Source organism: Ursus americanus, chromosome 11 (genome assembly GCF_024610735.1).
Source record: "Ursus americanus isolate L20-20 chromosome 11, mUrsAme1.1.p, whole genome shotgun sequence".
NCBI classification, from domain to species: domain Eukaryota; kingdom Metazoa; phylum Chordata; class Mammalia; order Carnivora; family Ursidae; genus Ursus; species Ursus americanus.
Window position 1 is genome coordinate 64100028 of NC_142137.1, and position 24790 is coordinate 64124817.

Below are 24790 nucleotides of genomic sequence, written 5' to 3' on the forward strand. Positions count from 1 at the left end.
AGTTTTGCATACCCTTCACCAAGTAATTACTTTCATTGTATACTTAACTATACTCTGCAGACTGTTTATTAGAATATTGCCTGTCTGCAAAAGCACATTCAGTTCCATGAGGACAATGATGTCTGCCTCTTCTATTGGATCCATAGTGCCTGGCACTAATGAGTATATTTGGAATGAGTGATGAATTGTTGGATTATAGATAATTTGCATTTTCTGTCATCTTTGTGCTTTTTTTTATGTTTTCGAATTTTTCTATAGTATTTTATAACCACAGATAAAGGTTATAAGAATATTTTAAAAAGGCAAAACAATTATTAATTTTGCTCACAGATTTTTAGATGTTAACAACATTTCAGATTTTATGTGCTTTGGTGTTCGCAATAATATATGGTTTATTTCAAAGATGCATTTGAAACTTTGTTTTCAAGTTTTTATACTCTCACGTTATTTAGTGTAAAGTCAGGAGCTGTGCCTTTGTTAAAAGTGTGATCTGGGAGTCGTGGCAGAGTATCTGTAACATATCTTTTCGGCTTTTGCTCTTCAAAAAATTCTGCATGTTCAAGAACACTGCTACTTCAATAGAAGTAACCCAAGCTTATATATTTAGAGTTTCGATTCAAACATTTTTTTACAAAGAATTTTACTTTGGTCACATTATTCCTTCAGAACATGCTTTTTCTTAATGTTGCTTTTAGTGTTGCATCTGCTACTCTTAATTCTGTTATTGTTCTCTGGTCACATTTTGTTAATGTCAAGTGCATTTGATTTTATGTTATAATATCTAATATTTTATGTTGTTTCCCAACCCAAAGATAATATGGAAGGTCCTGCTATGTAGGAGAGGAGAACTTGTATATTAGGGAGTGACAAATTTTAGATATAGGGAATACTTAGGTTTTGATTTGTTGAAGTAAAATTTGTAATAAAGTATATTGGTTTTCCCGTATGACAGTTGGAGAATAATCTCTTTAAAATGACTTTTATCAGTGAAACAAGTATCTTACATTTTATTCCTATGTGCAAAATACCGAGTTTCTATTTCTTTTTAAGTTATTTAGGAAAAATAGAAATTTAAAAAAATTTTAATTTTGACTTTGAATTATAAAAATAATTTTCAAAAAATATTTGCAAAAGTTAAAAAATTTATAGTGTCAAGGTAAAGTGAAGAAAAAATCATTTACAGTTTTTTCTGTTGTATTAGTTTTCTGTTGCTTTGCAACGCATTGCCACAAACTTAGCTTATAGCTTAAAGCACCACAGATTTATTTTATAAATTCCATGGGTCACAGCCCAAGCACTAGTTGGCTGCCTTTGCAGATGGGCTCACCAGGCTGAAATCGAGGTGTCAGCCAGGCCGTGTGCTCTCATTTGAGACATGGATTTCTCTTCTAAGCTCATTTAGGTTGATGACTGAATAAAGTTCTTTGCTGTTATAGGGCTGAGGTCCCTGTTTAGTTTGCAGACTCTGGGCTGGAGGTTGCTCTCAGTTCCTAGAGGCCACCTTCAGGTCTTAGTAGTCCTGTGAACCCCTCACATGGCAGTGAGAGAGAGCTAGCTCTTTGGTGTCTCTTGTAATAAGGACACTAATCCTTTTGAGTCAGAACTGCATTCTTAACAATCTCATTTAACTTTAAATACCTCCATGAGGTCTCTCTTTCCAAATACAGTCGCATTAGGGTTTGGGGATTCAGTGTATGAATTTTGGAGGGAGAGATACTGTGGAGGACCATTGCAGCAAGTAGAGTTAGAACAAGATTGTATTAAAATATAATTATTATATTTTTCAAAGTAATCTCTGCGTGTAGTTTTCTTTAAGTACAGAAGAGATTTTATTGGAAGCTCTTCCTTCTCACACCATGCTCGATCCCCTCGAAGAGGAAAATGTTTGAGTTCTTAACACTTTAGTTTTTCTGATGATTAATTTCATGAATCTAAGCAGTATTTTAAAACATTGTTTCTTGAATCGTTAGTTTTAGGTATTTATTGACTTTTTGCAAGAATTGATGAAGCATTAGTTCACTTCCGCTGCCCTTGCTCTCCTTAATACCTTAATTTTGAATGGTAGGACTCTGGAATTAGGTAGGACAAATTATTTTCCTCTGGCTATATCTTCTGTGCTTACTGTGGCTTGTGGTTTCCTCTTTGTGTCATCAGTTACTAATCCTATTTCTGTTTTTTTGGAAATTTGTGACGTCTTGTCTGCTGATTTACTCCGTTCCCTATTCAGCTTTCATTGTGAGTTCTTTTTACCTTTTTAAAATTTTACTCCTTTATTGTTCTACCAATAGGAGGAAGAGAAGAAAAATGCCTGTAGTCAGCATGCTATCTTGAATTGAAAGTATCAAGATTGTGTTTGTTCCAGGGTCTTTTGTGATTTCTGATTTTGTGATTTTGGAGATTTGAAGGATCCTAACTAGTTCGTTCGTTCGTTCTTTCTTCTTTTTTTTTTTTTTTAAGATTTTATTTATTATTTATTAGAGAGCACAAGCAGAGGGAGGGGCAGAGGGAGAGGGAGAAGCAGGCTCCCCTCTGAGGAGGGAGCCAGATGCAGGGCTCCAGGCTCAATCCCAGGACCCTGGGATCTTGACCGGAGCTGAAGGCAGCCACTTAACCAACTGAGCCCCCCAGGTGCCCCCTAATTAGTACTTTCAAGCCAGTAGAGGATCATTGTTAGGAAGGATGGATTGGGTTGATGACTGTTCTGGTTATATTAGGTTTACATAATGGGTTAATTCCATTGATCATAGAACCACAAACTTGGGGCGCCCGGGTGGCACAGCGTTGGGCATCTGCCTTCGGCTCAGGGCGTGATCCCTGCATTCTGGGATCGAGCCCCACATCAGGCTCTTCCGCTATGAGCCTGCTTCTTCCTCTCCCACTCCCCCTGCTTGTGTTCCTCTCTCTCTGGCTGTCTCTATCTCTGTCAAATAAATAAATAAAGTCTTTAAAAAAAAAAAAAAAAGAACCACAAACTTGAAGGCATAGCATTAACCTGTAAATGAGCAAGATGTTACCAAAATTTGGTTGTTCTCTGAGGTATGTCAGATAATGAGTTCTTTATTGGGCTCTTCCAAGGTAATGATAGAATTCATGTAATATTTATGCTCAAATTGGGAAACACATTAACATTTTTGAAGTGAGTTTGCTTAAAATAACAACATGAAGCACAACGTTTTGTTAAGTTTTGGGTAATGAGTTAACAGTATGTGGAAGAGGGCAGATGAGGGAGGTCATGAATATACTTTCCAGGAACATGAGATTACAGTGTTTATCCAAGAGCAAAAAAGAAGTGTGCATTTCTAGAACTGAGAAATATTGCACAAATTCAGGGTTGGCTTGCTTTTGTAAATAAGTTCTGTTGGAATATACCCTGCCCATTCATGTGTGAATTGATCCTTGGCCCTGACTGCTTTCGAGCTACAGGGGTAGAGCTAAGTAATGTGATAGAGACTATGTGGCTTTTAGAACTTAAAGTACTTGCTGTGCTGATTGACCCTTAGCCCAGTCAATAGCTGACAACTGACAGCTTTAAAAATCTTTATTCAAAATAAGTTTTTTATTGCAGTAGCCAGCAGCAACTAAGATATCTCAGTTTAGGTTAAAAAAAAAATCCTCAAACCTTGATTAAAGTCACTAGAAACTGATTTGATTAGAAGTTGTTTTCAGATCTAAAAAGAATACATTTGATGTGGTGCCTGCAAGTTCCTGACGGAAGTTGGAACGTAAAGGAGTTAGACTGAAATCCAGGCTATTGTTTACTGCCTTTGTTTTAAATTGATAAATCTTGAGTAGCCATAGGAAGGGACAGGTCAAGACTGGGACTTCATTTCAGTCACTGAGGTCAGAGGGACACCAAGAGTTTGTATAAGTAAAGGGTAAAGGGTTGTCAGGTGAGATTAGATAACATTAGAACAAAGCATTTGAGGGGAAGAAGCTTAGGTTTGGAAAGCAGAGTTCAGACACAGCAGCTTATTAGTAGACCTAGAAGAGTGAAAATAGTCTTAACTGAGGGAGTAATTTGATGGAACAAACTAATAGGAATCAGCAGCCATTTAGACTTTAGAAAACAAGGTAGGAGGGAGCCAGGCCCAAGAAATAGATTGGTGGGATTAAAACCTATATATGAGGGGCGCCTGGGTGGCTCAGTTGGACAAGCACCCAACTCTTGATTTTGGCTCAGGTTGTGATTTCAGGGTCATGGGATCAGGCTTCATGTTGACTCCACCCTCAGTGACTCCACGCTTAGCGTGAGTCCACACACACACAAAGAGAGCAAACAAAGCTTTGGTCTGCTAGAGTAGTTAACTAATGCTTGATCGAAAGGGGGTGTCTGCTTGAGATTCTCTCTCCCTCTGCCCCTCCCTGCACATGCTCACGGGCTCTCTCGCTCTCTCAAATAAATAAATACAATCTTAAAAAAAAAAAAAAAAGCCTGTACATGAGAAAACTGGGTATCTAGAGAGCCCAAGCTTAGAGGATATGCAACCCTGATCTTCTGATCCAGGCATAGAGATGGGAATTATCAGGGAAATGGAAAAGAAGGTCCCAGAATAAACTTTCATTCTTCTCCAGTATTTTCCAGTGTAAAACCAGATCAAATGTTGAGAATACGGGGAGAATTACATTCCCAATTTTTGGTGAGAAGTTGATATTCATCTAATGAAAATGAGGGTTGGAATGAAGCTTGACACTTCCTAATGGCAGTGTTATCGCAGAATTAGGTTACCAGCTGGGTAAGACAGGTTTTACTACTGTGTATCAGGCATTCTGTCATATCCTGTAGATCTAAAGATTAACCATTCTTGATATGCACTGGATTACTTCTAGAAGTTTTAAAAAAGCTTTGAATGGTCTGGCTGCGTATTTCAGCACTATTTTCTTTTTCTAAAATAGTGAATGTTATAGTGATGTCCCGCAATTCTCAGCAAATGGTCTTTGAGAGAGGTCCTAGAGGACTGAGTTTGTGTTGAGGATTGACAACAGGATAATGTATAGAACACTTAAATTTGGAGACAGAAGTTGAAAAGAAGGGAAACAAAAGAAAAGGGGCATCTAGGTTAAGGGTCTGACTCTGATTTCTGCTGGAGTCATGATTTCAGGGTCATGAGGGGTGTGGGGCCTGCTTGGGATTTTCCCTCTCCCTCTGTCCCCTCCCCTCCTGAAAGAAAGAAAGGAAGAGAGAGAGAGAGAGAGAGAAAGAAAACAGAAGCATGATGGCAGGCTGTCTCTGCAGTCATGTGCTCAGTTCACAGTACTTCATTAAATGTATAAATTTATACTCCACCTACTTCAAAAAGAACTTTGAAACAGCTTATCAAAATTAGACACTGGTGAAAATATGTTTTCTATTTGGTTACAATAAAAGTAATAGTTAAATATAGCAGAGAAGTAGATGTCAATAGACATTTGAGATCTTGTTCAGACAAGTAAAATAAACTTGAGCTAGCTCATTTAGAAGCCAAGCACAGGATGGGAGAAACATGTTAAATCATCCTTTTTTGATTAAAAAAGCACATGGAAACTAGCTGAATCATTCTCCTCTTCCTGCATTCAAGGAGAATATACTTCGGAAATTCTTGCATAAGGGATTTTTTTTGGTTAAAGATAATTATTTCTTTAACAGATGGTTAAAACAACGTTGTAGAGCAGGTCTTTCATCAGTCTTCGTAAGTTGAGAACTTAATACTAAATTTTAGTTAAGGCATTCATTGAGGAGTTAGATAAAATGATCTGTGCCTATTTTCTGATGATCAGATTTAATTTAAAAAATGAGATTTTAGAGAATCTAGAGTAATGGTTAGTTGGAAGCATATGTATTAAGTGAGCCTTGGAAAAGCACTTAATTACTCGGTATTTCTCTGAGTACTACTTTAAATTTCTGCAGTACGTGCATTTAAAAAGGCAGGGGATCTCAGGTGAAAGCTGACTTTTCAGACTGTTGACAATGTTGTATAAATCTAAATTATATTTCCCCTACCTCATCCCCCATCCCACACACACACAAAGAGAGCAAACAAAGCTTTGGTCTGCTAGAGTAGTTAACTAATGCTTGATCGAAACTTCAGGGCTTTCCTACATAAAATGAAAGTATATGTAGTCAGCTGTGGGGAAAAGCTGATGCATCTTCATTGACCTAATAATATAAATTACTATAGAATGGACTTTCAAGTAGCGGAGTGAATAAGCGTTTGATGGATCCTTTAATATTATTCATTTAAATGGAGAACGCCTACAGAGAAGGATTTTAATTTTAAGAGAAAGCTTTATTTTTATGTGATGTTTCTTTGAAATGAGTTTCTATTTTGTGAATGAGAAACCTAAGCTTCAGAGGTTTAGCAGCTTCTAATAAGGTAACATAGTTGGAATTCATATCCATGTCTTTCTGTGCAAAGCTTGTGCAATGCTCTGTCTTGTACGTGTTCCTTTTCATTTATTCTTAACAAATACCTGTTTTCTCGGAGACACTGAAGATACAGTTTGGAGAAAAGGAAAAAATCTAAACAAAAAAGACGTGTCTATCCTTAGAGCTTATTCTCTTGTAGGAGAGGGCAGGAGCAGATCTCAGATGTGTAGCAGCCAGGGCCTACTGAGAAATTCTGGGAAATTGACCTTTACTTTACACATACAGCTTGTTGTAAGCATTATAGAATGTGTTGATGTTATTTTGTACCTGGTGAGTAAACTGGCGTACAAGTAGGAATTGAAGCCACAAGTATATTGAAATTCCCTTTGAGTTTAGCAGAGAGAGCTTCTTAAATGATCTTATGGGATCTTGACCTAGTGGTTGGCAGTTATCAACAGGTGGGCACTTCTGTGGGAACCTAAAGGGAAGGACATTTGTACTCCCACAAATGATTTCAGCTTGAACAGCTCTTGTACCGTTAACATTTTAACTGTATTAAAGGAACTTAAATCCTTTGAGCTTTGGTGTTACTGTCACTCTTTTTAACAGTCCTTTTAAAAAATCAAGTATTAGTTAAATGATCAGATATCAAATATCAAAGTACTACGATGAGTGCTTCAAAGGTGAATGACAGTATAGTGAGAGTATAAAAGAGGAGTTATTGATCTGGCTGGGAAGGTAGGGAAGGCTTTCCTCATTAGGTGTTGCTCAAACTGAGATGGATGAGTACACATTAGCTAGTGAGGAGATCCTTGTAAAAAGTATTCCAAATAGAGGGAACAAGCCCATTTTCAATGCTCTGTGGCAGGAAACTGAAAAAAAGATCATTGTGCCTGGAGCAAAGGGCTCAGGAGGAGAGCATAGAATGAGATGAGACTGGAAAGGTGGACAGGAGTTCCACCTGTGTGTTTATCCGAAGCATGGGAAGACATTGACCTTTTTAAGGGGGTGTTAGTCACCTGATCAGATTAGTTTTTGAAAAGATAGACATGCACATCCATTTAGAGGTGTCCTTTGGGTGAGAGATGAAAGTGTGTGGGGCTGTGGTTGTGGTGGTGGTGGGAGGAGGATGAAGAGAAAATATGGGGAAAACTGTGTAGAAATCAGTAGAATTTATTGATAGATAGGTTATAAGGGGTGTTGGAGCAAAAGCTGTAGAGGACTCCCTAAATTGCTAGTTGACTAACCAACACATTCTGTTTTAGTTACTTTTAAAGTCTGTTCAGGTTGTTTTTGCAGTGTTGTAATGGCCAAAGCTTAGTTTCCAGACTTGAAGTTAGTATCTTACAGCATTATAGTTAAAATCTTGTCATTGCTGAGTACAGTGCAAATTTTAATCAGTATTCATTTAAGCTTAGTTATTTGTTCATTGCCTGATTTTCCCCCCTTTAACTGTTTTCTGTTGAAGCAGTTTTATTATCCTTTGCTTATATGAGAAATTTCAGAACAAAATTAGTTTTGGTGGAGATTACTGCTAAACCTTAAATCCCTTGATTTCTAAATGGTTTTGAGATATAATTCATATACCATACGATTAACCAATTTGAAGTGTATAAATCAGTGGCATTTAGTATGGTTGTACAGCATTGCCGTAATCAATTTTAGAATATTTTTATCATCCCCAAAAAGAAATGTTGTACTCATTAGTAGTTATTTATTTCTTCCAATTCCCCCAATTGTAGGCAGTCACAAATAGATTTGCCTTTTCTGAACATATCATATAAATGGCATATAAATGGAATCGTATAATATCTTGTCTTTTTAATATGGCTTTTTAAATTGAGCATAATGCTCTCAAGGTTCATCTATTTTGTAGCATGTATTAGTACTTCATTCCTTTTTTATGGCTAATATTTTGAATGGATACAACACATTTTGTTTATCCATTCATCATTGGATGGACGTTTGAGTGGTTTTTACTTTTTAAATGACTTTTAAAAATAATGTTGCAGTAACCATTTGTGTACAGGTTTTAATGTGAATATATATTTTCAACTCTTTTGGGTATATACCTGGCAGTGGAATTGTTGGGTCATAGTACATATTACTGTGTGTCACTTTCTGAGGAACAGCCAAGCCGTTTTCCAAAGCTGCTGTACCATTTTACATTCCCACTAGCAATGTAAAAGGGTTCCAGTTTCTCCACATCCTGTTCACACTTGTTAATTATCTGTCTTTGATTATAAACAAGTAAGTGTGAAATTGTAACTCGAGGTTTTGATTTGGTTTTCCCTGAGGGCTAATGTTGTTGAACTTGATTTTTAAAAGAAAGCAGCACTTTGATTTTATTGAGAATATAAAAATGGAAATGTTTGGTAATTTCATGTAATTGCTTAGAGACCATTAGTTTTGCTGTATTTAAAATTTGTTCTTCTTTTTATCAGTTGTATTCCCTGAATGACTACAAACCACCCATTTCTAAAGCGAAAATGACCCAAATTACTAAGGCAGCCATCAAAGCTATTAAGGTGAGTAAAAAATTTTACACTTTTGTTTTCAGAAGAAAATACTATACTAATATTTTAGAGGAAGGATAATTATTACAGATGATACAGTTGACCATTGAACATCACAGATTTGATCTGCACGGGTCCACTTACACGTGGATTTCTTTTGATAAATTCAGTGCATTACTGTGTATTTTCTCTTCCTTATGGTTTTCTTAATGTATTTTCTCCAGCTTACTTTATTATAAGAATATAGTATATAACATATATATGATATAGAAAATATGTATTAATTAACTATTATCAGTAAGGTTTCCAGTCAACAGTAGTTAATTTTGGGGGTTGTCAGACATTATATGTGGATTTTCGACTGTGCAGGGGATTGGTTGTTTAAGGGTCAACTGTGTATTTCCTTCCTCTTTACAGAGTTATATGTTCAAGGGGAAAAACACAAAAATGAAAATTTATTATCACCTGTGAATTCTCCCATCTAGAGATAAACATCTAACACCTTGAGAAATATTCTTCCTTAATCTTTGAAGCTATCATTTTTCTTTACTTTTCTTAGGCAAGATTTTAAATAGAGCCACATCGTGGAGAATGCATTTGTTATTTGTCACAACTAACTTTACAGAATCTTGGTAAAAGGTTTCTAAATAAAAATTAATGTTTTTTTTTTCCTTATTGATTCTGTTACAGATTTGAAAATGAGCCATTATGAAAAATAATTGAACCTCATTGTATATAGGATGTTTAAGCTGTGGGAGAGGCCACAGGCCTTTAGCCATTTCTTTGATACAGAGGTTTTGAACTATCTATCTTGACTCGTTGATACTTAGGAAAATGTCAGAGAAAGGTTGTGCTTTTCTGTAGAGAAATATACATATGCACAAAGTTCTGCATAAAATTTCTTGACTTTAGGACCTTTTGAAGTTCAGCCATAGATACCTCTTTCTAAGAGGTTCTTGTCCGCAAAGCTAAGACTCCCTGCTTTAGTAGGGCTGTTAAAATTGAGAATGAATGAATGCTTATATTTAATTAAGTAGGTTGTAACCTGTGGATATTTGGTGATATGTTTCCCTATTGTAAATAAGAACATCAGCCATAACCAGAAGCACCAATGATTTAAATAAATGGTCTTTGAATAATAGCATTATCTGTTAGATTTAACAAATTCCTATTTACAGAGAGAATAGCTGCTAGGAGAAAATTCAGATAGTTAGTTGATTTTTCAGTGTTCTGGTGGCCAAAGCTTTATTTTCAGACATGCAGTTAATTTCTTAACAGCATTATAGTTAAAATCTCTGTATTTATATGCAGAAAATCAAAGAGGTGGTAAGTGCTAAGGACAGTGACCACTAAGCATTTAAGCAGGAGACTTCTTCAACACAGTAAATTCTCAGGGTGTCTGATAGGCTTAGTATAGAATGTTGACTCTCTTTTGCTTTCTTTATCCTATTTTACACTGTGATCTGATTTTTATGATCATGATTCTGAGGGTGTGCAAACATGTATATTACCATTTTTAGTCTGTGAAAATAATTGATGCATTTTATATAACTTGAGCAGAACACTTAAAAAAATTTTTTTTTCATTATAGTTGATATACCGTGTTCTAGATTTAGGTGTACAGCATTAGTAATTCAACATCTCTTTGTTATGCTCTGCCCAGTGCAAGGCTAGCTATTATCTGTCACCATACATTGCTGTTACAATATCATTGGTTATATTCCCTATTCCCTATGCTGTACCTTTTGTTCCCATGACCTATTATTCATCTCTCCACCTCCCTTCCCTCTGAGCAGAATATTTTTTAATTAAATTACTCTGTAAGGTATTGGCAGCAACATTATTCCTATTTTTTCAGATGTGGGAAGGGTCTAAGAGAAAATAAGTAATTTGCAATAGTCAGAATAAATATAGCTAGATTTGAATCCAAGTTTCTCTCGATCAGGAACCTAAACATGATATACTGTACTATTTTGATTTATTGTTACTGCTTTAAATTTTTAAATTTTGAAAATTCAAACATTTGCAAAATATTATAATGAGCAACACATAGTCTTCCCTTAGATTTGCCAGTTAACATTTTCTACATTTGGTTTATTTCTACGCACACAAACACATTTTTTGGCTGACTCATTTGAGAGTTAGTTTCAGATTTGATTTCATAATAGCACTTAATCTCCTAAGAGCAAAGACATTTACTAAGTAACTATATTGTACACTGATCACATGCAAGAAATTTCAGGATCCAATAAGATCATATATTACATTTATTTGTCCTGTCACCCAGCCTTACCCAGCCTTTGTTTGGTTTTTCATGCCATTGATATTTTTGAAGAGTTCATACCAGTTGTTTTGCAGTACTGTATTATTTTCAGGTGCATTTAGTACATACGTAAATTGAGATTTGAGCTGCCTTTTAAAATTGGATTTAAATGATACTGTGTTTTATATTGAGGTAAGTCATTGATTTTTTTTTTTTTTAAATCAGTGTTTGAGACATTATTTTAATGGGTATTTGTTAACATTGCACAGTCAGCAAAATCTCACAAAATACCTGTTGGGGAAGAAGGCCTGTGTGAATTGGTAAACTTTGAATTAGAGTTTGGTAAGCAGTTTTAGTCAGAATTACAGGTAGTAAAGTAGCTAGAAGCGAAAAGTACTGTCAAGATATTTTCCAGAAGAATTATTATTTAATAAAATTACTCAGTGTGTAATTAATATTTTGTATGTTGCTTTTAAATGTTTAAGCAGTGCTTGCTTTTAAGTAGCTGTTTTGGCTTTTTTATTTAAGTGACTTACACTGTTCAGTAAACTGTTCCTTTATAGTATGAAAATTTTAGCCAAACTTAAACTTGTACATTTTGATTTGATACTATGAGTAATGAGATTTTTCTTTCTTTTTGATTTTTGGATTTCATGATACAGTTCAGAGGAATGTTCATGTGTCTCTTCAGCTAAGGGGATATCCCTTAAAAGTATAATTCCTGAGATCAAAAGTATAAGTAGAAGCACAGTTCTGGTTCTTTAAACAAATATGCTAATTATGCAGTTGCCATCGAGGTATTCAGATTTATTAAGCACAAATTTTAGATGTCTTTTGTTAAATCTATAATTTTTTTAATCTGTAATTTCTAATTTGTTCCTTTTTAGGTTTATTCATAGTGTTGTTTCTAAAACGTACATGTTTTCTTATAATTGATAGCAGCCCATTACTTATTTTTAATCTGTATGTTCATTTCACTTCTGCTGATTTGTTTTGGCTGATCCATGAGAACTTTATACATCTCTGTATCTTATTAAATGTACTTGTGGTTCCATTTTCCAGGAGAAGCAAGAGATAATGAAGTTGAAAACAACTCCCTTGCATGTTTTTATTAATGCTATTTGTTGAGTTGATATTTCTAGTATTACCCTAATTTAATGATACCATAGGAAATCTTTTCCTTTCATGAAAGTAAGAATATACATCTGCCAGTGTGCTTATTACAAGTACTTTGCTATCAGCCTAACAGTTTGTGAAAGTACGGTTTTATAAGGAATGTGATCAAATTGTTTCGTATCTCGTAACACATTTTGAATATATATTTGGCTGTCAGACATCATGGGGGTTGGGGTGCTGATCCCCCATGCAGTCAAAAATCTATGTATATCTTTGGACTCCCCCAGAACTTAACTGCTGATAGCCTACTGTTGCCCAGAAACCTTACCGATGATAAACAGTTGATTAACATCTAGTTTGTATGTTATATGTTTTATATACTGTATGCTTACAATCGAGTGAGCTAGAGAAAATGATGTTATTAAGAAAATCATAAGAAAGAAAAAATACATTTATAGTACTGTACTGTGTTTATTGAAAAAAATCAGCATGTAAGTGAACCCACACAAGAGTCAGTTAGTTGTACTGACCATGTATGCACCTCAAGAATCCTTTACTAATTAGATATCATAGTTAATTGCTTATGAAGGTGAGTGACACGTTTGTCTCAAAATTCATGATTAAAATTTGTTGTTTTGATAGACCTTTGTAACGATGTTAAATCTATATTTAACAGAAAAATTCAGATCTCATTGAACAGATTTTAAAACCACACTTCATGTTTTTTTCTTTTAGTTCTATAAACATGTGGTACAGAGTGTTGAGAAATTCATTCAGAAAGTAAGTATTTAACTTTGAATATACACGCTAAATGTACTATAATTATAGACTAATTCCTTGTGCTTTATTCTTTTACATCAAACACTCAAGTTTAAATTGTTTTGATGGACTGTTCAGGAGTGATTCCATTTATTTTCTAATTAAGGGGCGCCTGGGTGGCACAGCGGTTAAGCGTCTGCCTTCGGCTCAGGGCGTGATCCCGGCGATCTGGGATCGAGCCCCACATCAGGCTCTTCTGCTATGAGCCTGTTTCTTCCTCTCCCACTCCGCCTGCTTGTGTTCCCTCTCTCGCTGGCTGTCTCTATCTCTGTTGAATAAATAAATAAAATCTTTAAAAAGAAAAAAAAAAAAGAAAAAAAAAAAGAAGGGTGCATCGGTCGCTCAGTCGGTTAAGGGTCTGACTCTTGATCTTAGTTCAGGTCTTAATCTCAGGGTTGTAAATTCAAGCCCCCCTCATTGGGCTCCACCAGCGTGGAGCCTGCTTAAAAAAAAAAAAAAGAAATAAAATGATAGTGCTTTTTGGATAATTCTGAAAACAATAGCTTTCATTCAGGTAGATGGTCTTGTTAATTTGCATTGCCGTAGTGAGCTGCTGTCCCTTGAAAAAAATGGTGTACGTATGATTGATTTTAAATAAAATTATAAATGTGTTAATTCTCACTTGTCATTTGAAGTAGAATGCCTAGAGAGCAGCTCTTCTTTTAGATAAGGTGTGGGTAAGACATTTCCTACCAGCTACTTCTCTTCTGCTGATTCATTTTGTCTCATCCATTAAGACATTATACATCTCAACATCTTATTTTATAGACCTGAAGTTCCATTTTCTAGGGTAAGCAGAGGGTGATGATGTTGAAAACAGCTGCTTATACACAAGCAGAGTCCAAGGTGACTGGATTATAGGTTTTTGCCCTCTTGGTAATCAGTGCCCTATTCATGCCACAATTTTTGGCAGGAGTACATAGGGCTTAAAGCTTATGAAATGATACTATATTTGTTCTTTACTGTAATTGAATTTAGGTTTTGTACTCTGCCCGTGTTCATGTGCCTCGATGTAACCAGCATCAGTTTGAGAATCGTGGTATATGGCATTAAGAATTCAGGAAGGTTGCAGTGTTTCTTAAAAATAGTTGACTAGGAGAAGGGTATGTGAATCAAAGTGAGGTGACTGTCATGTAGGTAACCTTGAGTTAAATCAGTTAACCTTTATGTGATTCAGCTTTTTTCTAAAGTCTTGGTTTCTCAGTAGAGTATTAGTAAAACATATTTTGCGGTGAACAACTAGTGAATTGAGGCTGAGATGCAAAGTAAAATAAAATAATAAGTATGCTGTGTGTTTTAGGTAAATCACAGTATAAAATGGAAATGTTAATGATTGGAAAATTTCATTGTTCTAAAGCTTTTAAAAGTTGTTTTAAAAGGTTTCGAATGTCTAAAGCAGTGCATCTTAAACTTTTTTGTGCATAGGAGTTACCTAGGGATCTTGTTAAAATTCAGATTCTGAATTCAGTAAGTGTGGCAAGAGGCTGGGAGTCTGCATTTCTACCTGTTCCTAGATGATATGTTTGCTGTTAATTCGGAAACCACAATTTGAATAGTAGTAAGGGTTTAAAGAATAAACATGAATTTATGGGTAGATGTTTTTTGACTGATTTGATTTAGAACAGGGGTACTTTTAATAAGATATTTCAGAATCTTAGACCTTGGGTGAGCAAAATTATCTCCATTGTGAGATAATTGTAGAATCAGTCTGGAAAAGCAAGTCAATATGGGGGGGTGGTTATTGAAGTAAAGAAAAGGGTGGAATTTAATCTCTATTTACAGGACATTGCAAGGTATAACATTCCACATAGAAATAAGAAACCTGTTGAGAGGAGAAGCCTCATACAGTATGTACAGTTTGGAACTGTTCAAATATAGTTTCGTTATACAAAGTGCTCCAATAGCCACATTTTAAAAAGAGTTCTTAATAGAGTAATAGTAGGACAAGCTTATACCAAACATAGTACAAACAACTTTATGCCTCAGCCGTGCAGTCTAAAAGAATGCCATCCTCCGTTTAGAATGTGTAACCTTCAGAGGTAATTTCTGGCACAATATTTTGATCTTTCTCTTAAGAGAAATACTTCTCAATCAAGTTTAGTGAACCTTTGTATACAGACTCATTTTCATGGTGTTATAGAGCTTCAGTTTTGTCCAGCCCCCCACATTCTTTAGTCATTATACTGAGTTTCTAAGTTTCACTTAGTTTCTCAACAGCCTGAAAGACATTTGAAATGGTATCTTTAATAGTTAAGAGGTTCATCAACAGTTCTGTTATGTCATAGTGAATGAGATATACATACAGTCTGTTCAAGTCTTCCATCACTTGTACAGTTGGTCACAGCCCAGACAACTTAACTTTTGTATCTTAAAGTCTGCCTTTAGAGGGATACCTGGCTGGCTTAGTCAGTAGAGCATGAGACTTTTGATCTTAAAGTCTGACTTAGAACACCAAAGGGGAATGATATTGCCAGTCAGTGTCTGGGCAGAAATTTAAATGCTTTTACCCCTTCCTCTTCTAAGGCAGAAATTCGGCAGCGGGTTAGTGTAATGGTAAATTGAGTTGTGTGTGTACATTTTTAAGTTACTTTGTGGTAATTATAGATTCATGTGTCATTTAATCAATAGATTATAGATTAATAATTACAGATTATAGATTATAATTGTAGATTCATGTGTCATTTAATCAATAGATTATAATGATACTTGCATTAAAGATCCCATAGACTCTTCACTCTTCACTCAGTTTCCCCCAATGGTAATGTCTTGATAACATAAGTATTACAACCAGGACAGTCATACAGTCCAACAAACTTAGATTTTACCAGTTTTACATGCACTCATTTGTGTGTATGTATATTTAGTTCTATGCAGTTTAATCACATGTATTGATTCATAAGACCGCCACCGTAGTCAACATATAGAATAGTTCCATCACCCCAAGGAGCGATCATGTTCCTTCCCCTTTTTATAGAGCCACATACTACTCTCCTCTGACCCCCATGCCTAACTCCTGGGGGGCATTAGTCTGTTCTCTTTCTCTAATTTTGCCATTTTAAGAATGTTATATAAATGTAGCCTTTTGAAATTGGCTTGTTTTGCTCAGTGTAATTTTATTTAGATCCATCCAAATTGTGCATGTGTCTAATGGCTCCTCCATTTTTGAGTAACATTCCATGATATGGATGTACAACAGTTTGTCTAACCATTCACCCATTGAAGGTCATCTGAGTCATTTCCATTTGGGGGGGATATTATTAATAAAGCTGCTAGGAACATTTGTGGATTTTGGCGTGAATGTAAGTTTTCATTTCTCTGGGAAAGTAAGTGCGTGTTTTATTTTATAAGAAACTGCCACTCTTTCCTAGAATGGCTGTACCATTTTACATTCCCACTAACAGTGTAATGATCGATCCAGCTTCCACGTTCTTGCCATCATTTGGTGTTACCACTATTTTAGCTATTCTGATAAAGGTATAGTAGTGTCTCATTGTGGTTTAATTTGCATTTACCTAATGGTTGATGAACATATTTTCACATGCTTATGTGGCATTTTCAGTGAAATATCTCTTCATGTTTTTGTCCATTTTCTAATTGGATGGTTTTTTACTGTCAAGTTTTCAGAGTTCTGAGTAATATTCTAGATGTAAGTCCTTTGTCAGTTATATGGTTTGTAAATATTTTTTTCTTGGTTGGTAACTTGTCTTTTCATCCTCTTAACACAAGATCCAAGGTCTTTTGCAGAACAAAGATTTTTTTAGTTTTGATGAGGTTCCAGATTGTATGTGATTTTTTTTAATACCAGAGGAAATCTCTTTTTTCCCTCTTTCCTATTCTTAGTGGAACTTTAATATGGGGGAGGAGGGGAGACAGATAAAACACAAGTAAAAATGTTGCGGTAGTGGTTACGGTAGGGAACCAGAAGCCCAGTCCACCTATTTTGTTTTCTGTCCCATAGCCCTTGACACCCTTGCATAGTTGCTTTGTTTCTGTGGAACCCAATTTGTAAAACTACTGAATTAGAGTATTGTTTATAGTAGGAAATACTGTTTTAACAAATTTATGAAAATGTCCATTTGTCATGTACATCATATATAATCAGTTGAGAGATCTAAGAAAAATGTGAGGTATTATTTAATGATGTTGACTTGTAATTTTGGGTATTCTCTAGCTCCAGAATCCCACATATTAGCTTGTCTGTACTTTTCCTTCACCCATCATAGACAAATAGTGCAAGGAGAGGAGAAATATGGCAGCAGTTTAATAATGTGTTATTTGTGAATCTCTGTTTAGCATGAAAGATTTATAGAAGAATGAATGATAGTAATAAATGAAAAGATAAATTAATAATGTAAGATGATTTCCCATAGGCCAGGAAAATTGCTTGAAAGGTTACTCTGGCTTCTTGCCTCTGGTGTGGGGTACACAAAGGTTTGGGCAGTTGGCCACAGATAGTTTGAAAACAGTAGATTTTCAGATTCTCACTTTCCTTATGTACTTTTTACTAAATTCCTCTGCTCTGGGATATTTTAGATCAGTTCTTTGTCCCATACACCTTAAATTTACATTTTCAATATATCTTCAGCTTATCAGTCATTGTTAGTCACTAAGAGAAGCTTTTGCCACTTGTGTTTTATTTAAGAACTCAAGGATGCTTATATAAATGTTTCTTTTTATATGAAACATTTGTACACATATACAGAAAAGTGCAGAAAACATAATATGCATAGCTAAAATTTTTAAAGTAACCCGTAACTACCATTCAGTGCAAGACGGGAAACTTTTACTGAAGTTCCCAGGTACCTCTTCCTGATCATATCCCTCCGCAAGTAACACACAGTCTTGACTTTTATGTTAGTCACGTTCTTGTTTGGCATTATAGTATTACTCTTTAAGTCTGAATTCTTAAACAAAGCTGTTTAACCTGCTTTTCAGTTTTGCATAAATGGAATCCTGTATTGTATATTCTCTAGTGTACAGTTGTTTTTACTCAGTATTATATGTTTAGGATTCATCCCTGTGTATAACAGTATTTATTTCTTTTCATTGCTGTATGTATTCCATTATGTGAATAACTGCTGGTTATCTGTTATTCTGTTGACAGACATTGAGTGTGTGTATGTCTGTGTTTGTATGTTTTCCTGTTTTTGTAGTTATGAACAATATACTGCTGAGAACACACTTTCATACTTATCCTGGTGTGATTTATATTTCTGTGGAGAGGAATTGCTGGGTAGTACGATATGCATTTCTTCCACTTGGCTGGATAATACCAAATCAATTTCATAATGGTTGTACTAATTCATACTCCCACTCATTCAGTGTGTGAGTTTGTGTTGCTTCCATCTTTACCCACACTTAATATTGTTGGACTTAAATTCTTCTAATCTAATGAGTCTTAAAGATTATTTTTAAAAGATACTACCCTCATATCATCTTTACTTAAAGAGTTAAATTCCAGCCAGCATTAAATCTTGTTTGTCAAAATGTTTTTAGACTCTTAAGGACTTATCGAATAGAATGAATTTCTGTAGTCAAAGAGCAAAATGTCCTTTTATCAAACCAAAAAATACTAGTTTAAAAATAATAGTTTATAGCTAATTATAAACTATTATTGTTTTTCTTCAGGCTCAGGATTAATCTGAAATATTTTACTAAGCTGTGTATTAAATTTGGATTTGTTTAGATTTGTTTCATCAGGAACTGGGATAATACCCTTTTTTCTTGCTTGTCATCTCCCTTCTCCTGTAGTTATGCAGTGATACTTTATGTCAGTGAGGTATCAAAGCCCTGTCCATCTTTTGCTTCCTTGCTTGGGTGACCACGGCCCTCTATAAGTGTAAAGAGGAAAGGATTTAGTGATCCCCTATTATCCCTTCCAGCTTTGGTGTTGTCAAATAGAATTGCTATTGTGGAATTTCTGAGGTGTTCTACACTTTCAGGAAAACTTGAATCATCAGAAGTCTCGAAAACGACACAAAAGTAGTGTGTTTGCCATCTTAAAAGAAAATACCACTTAGTCTTTCCACTTATTTTGTATCTCTAAGTTTTGTAGTTAAATGTTATTTCCTTAAATAACATATAGATCAGTTCAGAGTTAGCAGTGAAGATCTCGTAGGCTCAGTTAAGAGTATTATATATGTTTAGTTCTTGTTGAACCTTCCTTTCCAATCTGTCTATCTTTTATTTCCTTTTCTTGTTGCATTAGCTAGGACTTCCAGTACGATGTTGAAAAGCAGTGGTGAGAGGGGGCATCCATTCCTTGTCGTCATTCATACTTAGTCTTAGTGGGAAAACTTTCAGTTTGTCACCAATGAGTATGATGTTAGGTTTTTTATAGAGTTGTACCTCTGGACCATAGACTTAACACATGCTTCTCAGTTTTTCTTAATCCTCCTTAGGCAGGACAGGATGGCTGTATTTTCCTTACCCCAGGTCAGTGAGGCTCTGGTTAAACCCCAGCAGATTTGGCTCTGGTTAAATAGTTTCTCCTAAGGTCATACCTTGTTAAGAACAGAATACTGCTGGCTATCTCAAAATGGTTCCTTTTCTCTACCTCCTCTCAGAAACAGGAGAGGATTTTTCTCCAGTATTCACTTTGAGAACTCATATAGTATTAGATATGACTTGTCCTGGGAACAGCCCTTACTTAAATGCTATTGTCAGTATCATTCAGTGCTTTGCAAGTACAGCCACGTGCTCCTCTATTTACTCTTCTAGCTTTGCTTCCTTTGATGTTAACTTTTATTTTTTTATTTTTGAGTGAGAGAGAATAAGCATTCAAGAATTTGAGAGCGGGGGGGAGGGGCAGACGGAGAGGGAGAAAGAGAATCTAAAGCAGGCTCCATGCCCAGTGCCGAGGCCCTGTGGAGCTCGATCTCACAACCCTGAAGCCATGACCTGAGCTGAAATCAAGAGTTGGACGCCCAACCAACTGAGCCACCCAGGTGTCCCTAATGTTAACTTTTAGAGCTGAAAGTGGCCGCACAAATTCTAATAATAGAATCATTATATAAGGTATGTTTATATATTGCAAAGTATGTGGTCCAAGTCAGCTAAAGAGTGTTTTTTTTGCCAAAAAACTCTGACTTCTAATGATACTCACATTATAGCTTGAATAACGTTAGAACGAAAATCACATTATATATTTAAAGGTGCATTCTCCCTGTGTTATTTCCTTTCTCTCTCCAAAAAGGCTATTTCTGCAGAAGAAATTAGAAATTACTAGAATGTAGTTTGAAGTGATATAACTGAGAACTTAATCTGACATGACTTTATTATTATTATTTAAAGAGTAAGAATTCCTCATACCAGTGGAAAGTCTTAGGAATTCTTGTGTTTTCAGTACTGATAGAACTCGAAAAGGAAATTGAAAAAACATTTCAGATTTTTGGTCTTAATTTTTCCTTAGGTTTCTAGTTGAGTCTTAGCTAAGTTTACCAATTGTTAAGTTATTTTAAAACATTAAGTCATACTTAAGATTTTTTATTTTGCCATTTTATGTGACAAAAATGCCTAGTCTACAAGTGAGGGAAAATCTTTTCTACAACATCTTAATATAGATGTATCTAAAGATACTGCGGATAAAGAAATGTTTTTTCCTTTAGGCCTTACAGTTTACCACTAAACTTCTAATATATGTTTGAGGCTTTGGGATCTTCACAGTAGGCCCCAAAGGTCCATTTATTATCTTGTGCATTCACGATTCTTCAGTGTGGTGAGTTTGTAACCCGAGTTTTTGTTATAAATCAGCGAAAAAGATGTATTTTTTTAATTTAACATATTACTTAGCATTCAGTATTAATTTTTTTAAATTTTATTTGAGAGAGAGAGAAAGCATGAGCAGGGGGAGGGCCAGACAGAAAGGGAGAGAGAATCTCAAGCAGACTTGCTGCTAAGTGCCAAGCCTGACATGGGGCTTGATCTCAGGACCCTGAGATCACAACCTGAGCTGAAATCAAGAGTTGGACACTTAACTGACTGCGCCACCCAGGTGCGCCTCAGTATTCATTTTTAAAGCTTGTAAAGCAACTTATAAATTCTGTTGAATCTCACTCTCAAGATAATCATATCAGATTTTTCTGTGTTTAGCGAAATTAAGATGCCAATAAATCAGGTTAATAATTATTAATCACTTATCTGTGTTTGTAGCATTAGGGAGTAGATAAGTTTTAACAAAGTGGATGTCCTGCTTTTCATTAAATTTTAAGTTTTCTTTACCGAGGTACATTATTTGCTCAGCTAGGTTGATATTTCTTTGAATGTAGGGTAGTCAAAGGAAAATAGCCTTGGCCAGATACATGAACTGAAGATGAATATGCTGGATGTTTTGGGAACATGAGGGAAGACTATTTCAGGCTTTCAAAAACCATAACTTAAACAGAGCAGGTATTTTTAACCTTTAAGGTAGGTTAAACTTAAAACTTCAGTATCCAAACACCAACATTATTGCCCTCTTAGGAAATATTTCAATTTCTTAGAGTCATAATGTTGCAGTAGATACTTGTGAATTGATGCTAAAGGTCCCTTTATTTTCTTGACAAAGAATCTAAGGATAAGGTTCTTAAAAAGTATTTGAAGGAACAGTTGAAGCATTGTAGATGAAGCATCATCTTGCCTTTTTGCAGAATGAAATCACTCATTGTCTTAGCTGAAAATGCCATTGGAAACATGTATGTGTGTGTTAGGGGTGGATTGAGGATCCTTTTCTTGCTGGTACTCGGGATTCCAGGGATTTTTCAAGAATATAATTGTGCTTTAGTGCCATATGTGATTTCCAGGAAATTACTTTGGGTGAGATACTTACCTAATTACAACTAAAAATTGAAACTGCTTCTTGCAGCCATAATTCCACGTTAATTAACATAAGCTTAGAAAGCAGGTTTTCTTATACTTCTGTTTATGGTGACAAACCAGGAGCAGTAACCTTGATACTAAAAGGATTCTTAGTTGTGTTCACCTAACCAGATAGGCTAGAAGAAAAGCTTGTGGCAAGAAAGTAGGAGACATATTCCTCAATTTGGGTGGTTGGTAAGAAGGTTGAGAAACATTTATCAGTGGAGTAGCTAAAAATGGGGTAGATTCCTGGAATCTTAATGGTTGTGTCTTTCTTACAGGTGTGATATTTGAAAAAACTTTTGAAACTTTGGGCTCAGTGTATTTACAGTGTTACAGTGTTCCTTCATTAGTACAGAAATCCTTTTGTTATACAGATTTCAGATGAAGTCTAGTGTATGTTGGCAATGCTTTTTCTAGAGCTCTTCCCTGCTCTAGATACATGCTGCTTCCTTCCAGGTGGCTTTTCAAAGTCATTAAACAAATTTGCTTTGTTTTGTTATAACAGTACTTTATATATTCTTTTGACTTTTGTCATTGAAGCCAGTTATGCAGTACTATTTTGGAACTTAGGTGATTGGCAGTTGAAACGGGTGAATGGAGTAGCCAAAGTAGATTAAAATGCCATTCCAGAGACAGATGGTGTGGAATAGTCAATGTTTGAACATTCATTACCTCTACATAAGCATTGTTTTTGTATTTGTATAGGATTTATAATGAATGCTACCTTCTCATTCCTTCTCTTCCTATTCTTTTTTCCATCAGTGTAAACCGGAATACAAGGTACCTGGACTTTATGTTATTGACTCCATCGTACGACAATCTCGACATCAGTTTGGTCAAGAAAAGGACGTGTTTGCACCCAGATTTAGCAATAACATCATTAGTACTTTCCAGAATTTATATCGTTGCCCTGGGGATGACAAGGTATGCTGCCTTTTTTTTTTTTTTTTTTTTAAGTCGATACATTACCCTTTGGTCTTAATGAGACTCTAGTTTATCTTAAGTATGATTTTATGTTACCTTTTACTCCTAGTCATTCTGAATTTGAATATTTAGTTATTACACTATCTGCATTCGGAGATTCTTAGCATCTTAAACAAAAGTGGAGAGATATAGTTTTGATTTGGCTATTTTTTACCTTATTGAAGCAATTGGTGTTAAAGAAACTGGCTATAATAAGCTTTCGGAATTACACTGAAGCTTATTTATTCTCACCCACAGCTAATTTAGTGTTTTGATTATTTGACCTGAACTCATATTTATCTATTTAGGGTCTATGAAAAATGGATTTGCTAAGTAGTTAATAGAAAGTAACTGCATTTTAAAATTCTTTTATTGTGGTAGAGTTTTATTAGTGCTGGAAACCCACTACCAAATCTTCTAGATCTGAATGAATAAATATTCTGTACCACATATAAAGAAGGCTTTGCCCTGAGAGAGAATAAAAAAGGGTTCTTTATATTTGCTCAAAGGTATTAGAAGTTTACATATTTTGGGATACTGGATACTGATTTGGAAATTTAGTTTACTCTTCTGATAGGGTTGGTTGCAATTTTTTTTTTTAAAGTCACTTAAGCTAAGGACTTTGTCTTGAAGTTTGTTATTTGTTTAAAAGATGAAGTTAAAATCACCTGTAAATACAGCTTTGGTGCTGAGATGAATCCTGATCACCTCAACAGCCTTAATACAGTCTCCAGGCAACCATAACCATCGATCTCATTAGACTTCACATAGAAGCTGAAACCTAGTTGCCATTCCTGCCTTCTACTAAATGTAGCTTTCTCGGGGTGCCTGGGTGGCTCAGTCGTTAAGCATCTGTGTTCGGTTCAGGTCTTGGGATCAAGCCCCACATCGGGCTCCCTGCTCAGCGGGAAGCCTCCTTCTCCCTCTCCCACTCCCCCTGCTTGTGTCCCTCTCTCGCTGTCTCTCTCTCTCTGTCAAATAAATAAAATCTTAAAAAAAAATTAAAAATAAAATAAATGTAGCTTTCTCATTTATCTTGTACATCTACCAAAATGAACATTTTTTTTCAAGTGTGTTAAGATTAGCAAATCACAATTACAGAAACATGATTTCAGGGGTAGAAAGTACTACAGAAGAAGTATTTTAATTCATCCTTCCCATCCACTGTTGGAATAGCCTCTGAGAAATGACTGTGCTAAGTTTTAAAAGCAAAAAAAATCAAAATGTCATTTTTCTTTTTTTCTTCTAGAGTAAAATAGTGAGAGTATTAAACTTATGGCAGAAGAATAATGTGTTTAAGAGTGAGATTATTCAGCCTCTTTTGGATATGGCAGCAGGGATTCCTCCCCCAGTTGTCACACCTGTTTTAGCCAGTACTACTGCTGCTATGAGCAACACCCCAGGTATGTTACTTTGATAGAGATTTGTTTTCTAAATATTCTACTTTTTTTCCAAGCGATTATTCATTTATAAAGTAACAGTTTGACAGTGCAGGAGAATTTATCTAGCATTAAGTAATTGAAAGGAAATGTAATTTGAAGGAAAAATAGACTGAGAATTTATATTTGTGTGTAATTCTTTTCTAAAAATTAAAAAGCTGAATTTTTTAAATCCCTAGAAGCATAAATACAGTGAACTTTGGGAAATTGGTATGTCACTTAAGTTTTTTCCTGGTTTAGGCTGCCCATAAACTTGCATGTAAATCAAGTTATAGTATTGTAGGAGAACTTAATATTTATAAGGATCCCTGAAAAATTATCTAATGGAGCCAAGAGTGCTTTAGTAATAATCTCAAAATCTTGTTTTTTGAAGTATATTCAAATGACACTTAAAATTTGTTATCATAGTTCAGGAATTAACATTTGGTATATATATTGTTTTTGTTGTGTGTGTCTGTGGCTATACACATACACATCCGTTTTTAAATAAAAA

The 24790-nt window shown here is 35.2% G+C and overlaps 1 protein-coding gene across 12 annotated transcripts in view; it reads left to right on the plus strand.

Annotated features, from left to right (window-relative positions):
- SCAF8 (SR-related CTD associated factor 8) overlaps positions 1 to 24790 on the plus strand; it is a 219365-nt gene that overhangs the window by 23252 nt on the left and 171323 nt on the right. For all 12 annotated transcript variants that reach the window (XR_006780957.2, XR_015726150.1, XR_006780958.2 and 9 more), the window contains 4 exons: positions 8788 to 8871; positions 12974 to 13018; positions 22658 to 22819; positions 24108 to 24261. Coding sequence is in view for 6 of the 12 variants with exons in the window: in XM_045805401.2 (XP_045661357.1) it covers positions 8788 to 8871; positions 12974 to 13018; positions 22658 to 22819; positions 24108 to 24261 (445 nt within the window). In the remaining 6 variants the exon portion in view is untranslated. The remainder of the gene's footprint in view (positions 1 to 8787; positions 8872 to 12973; positions 13019 to 22657; positions 22820 to 24107; positions 24262 to 24790) is intronic.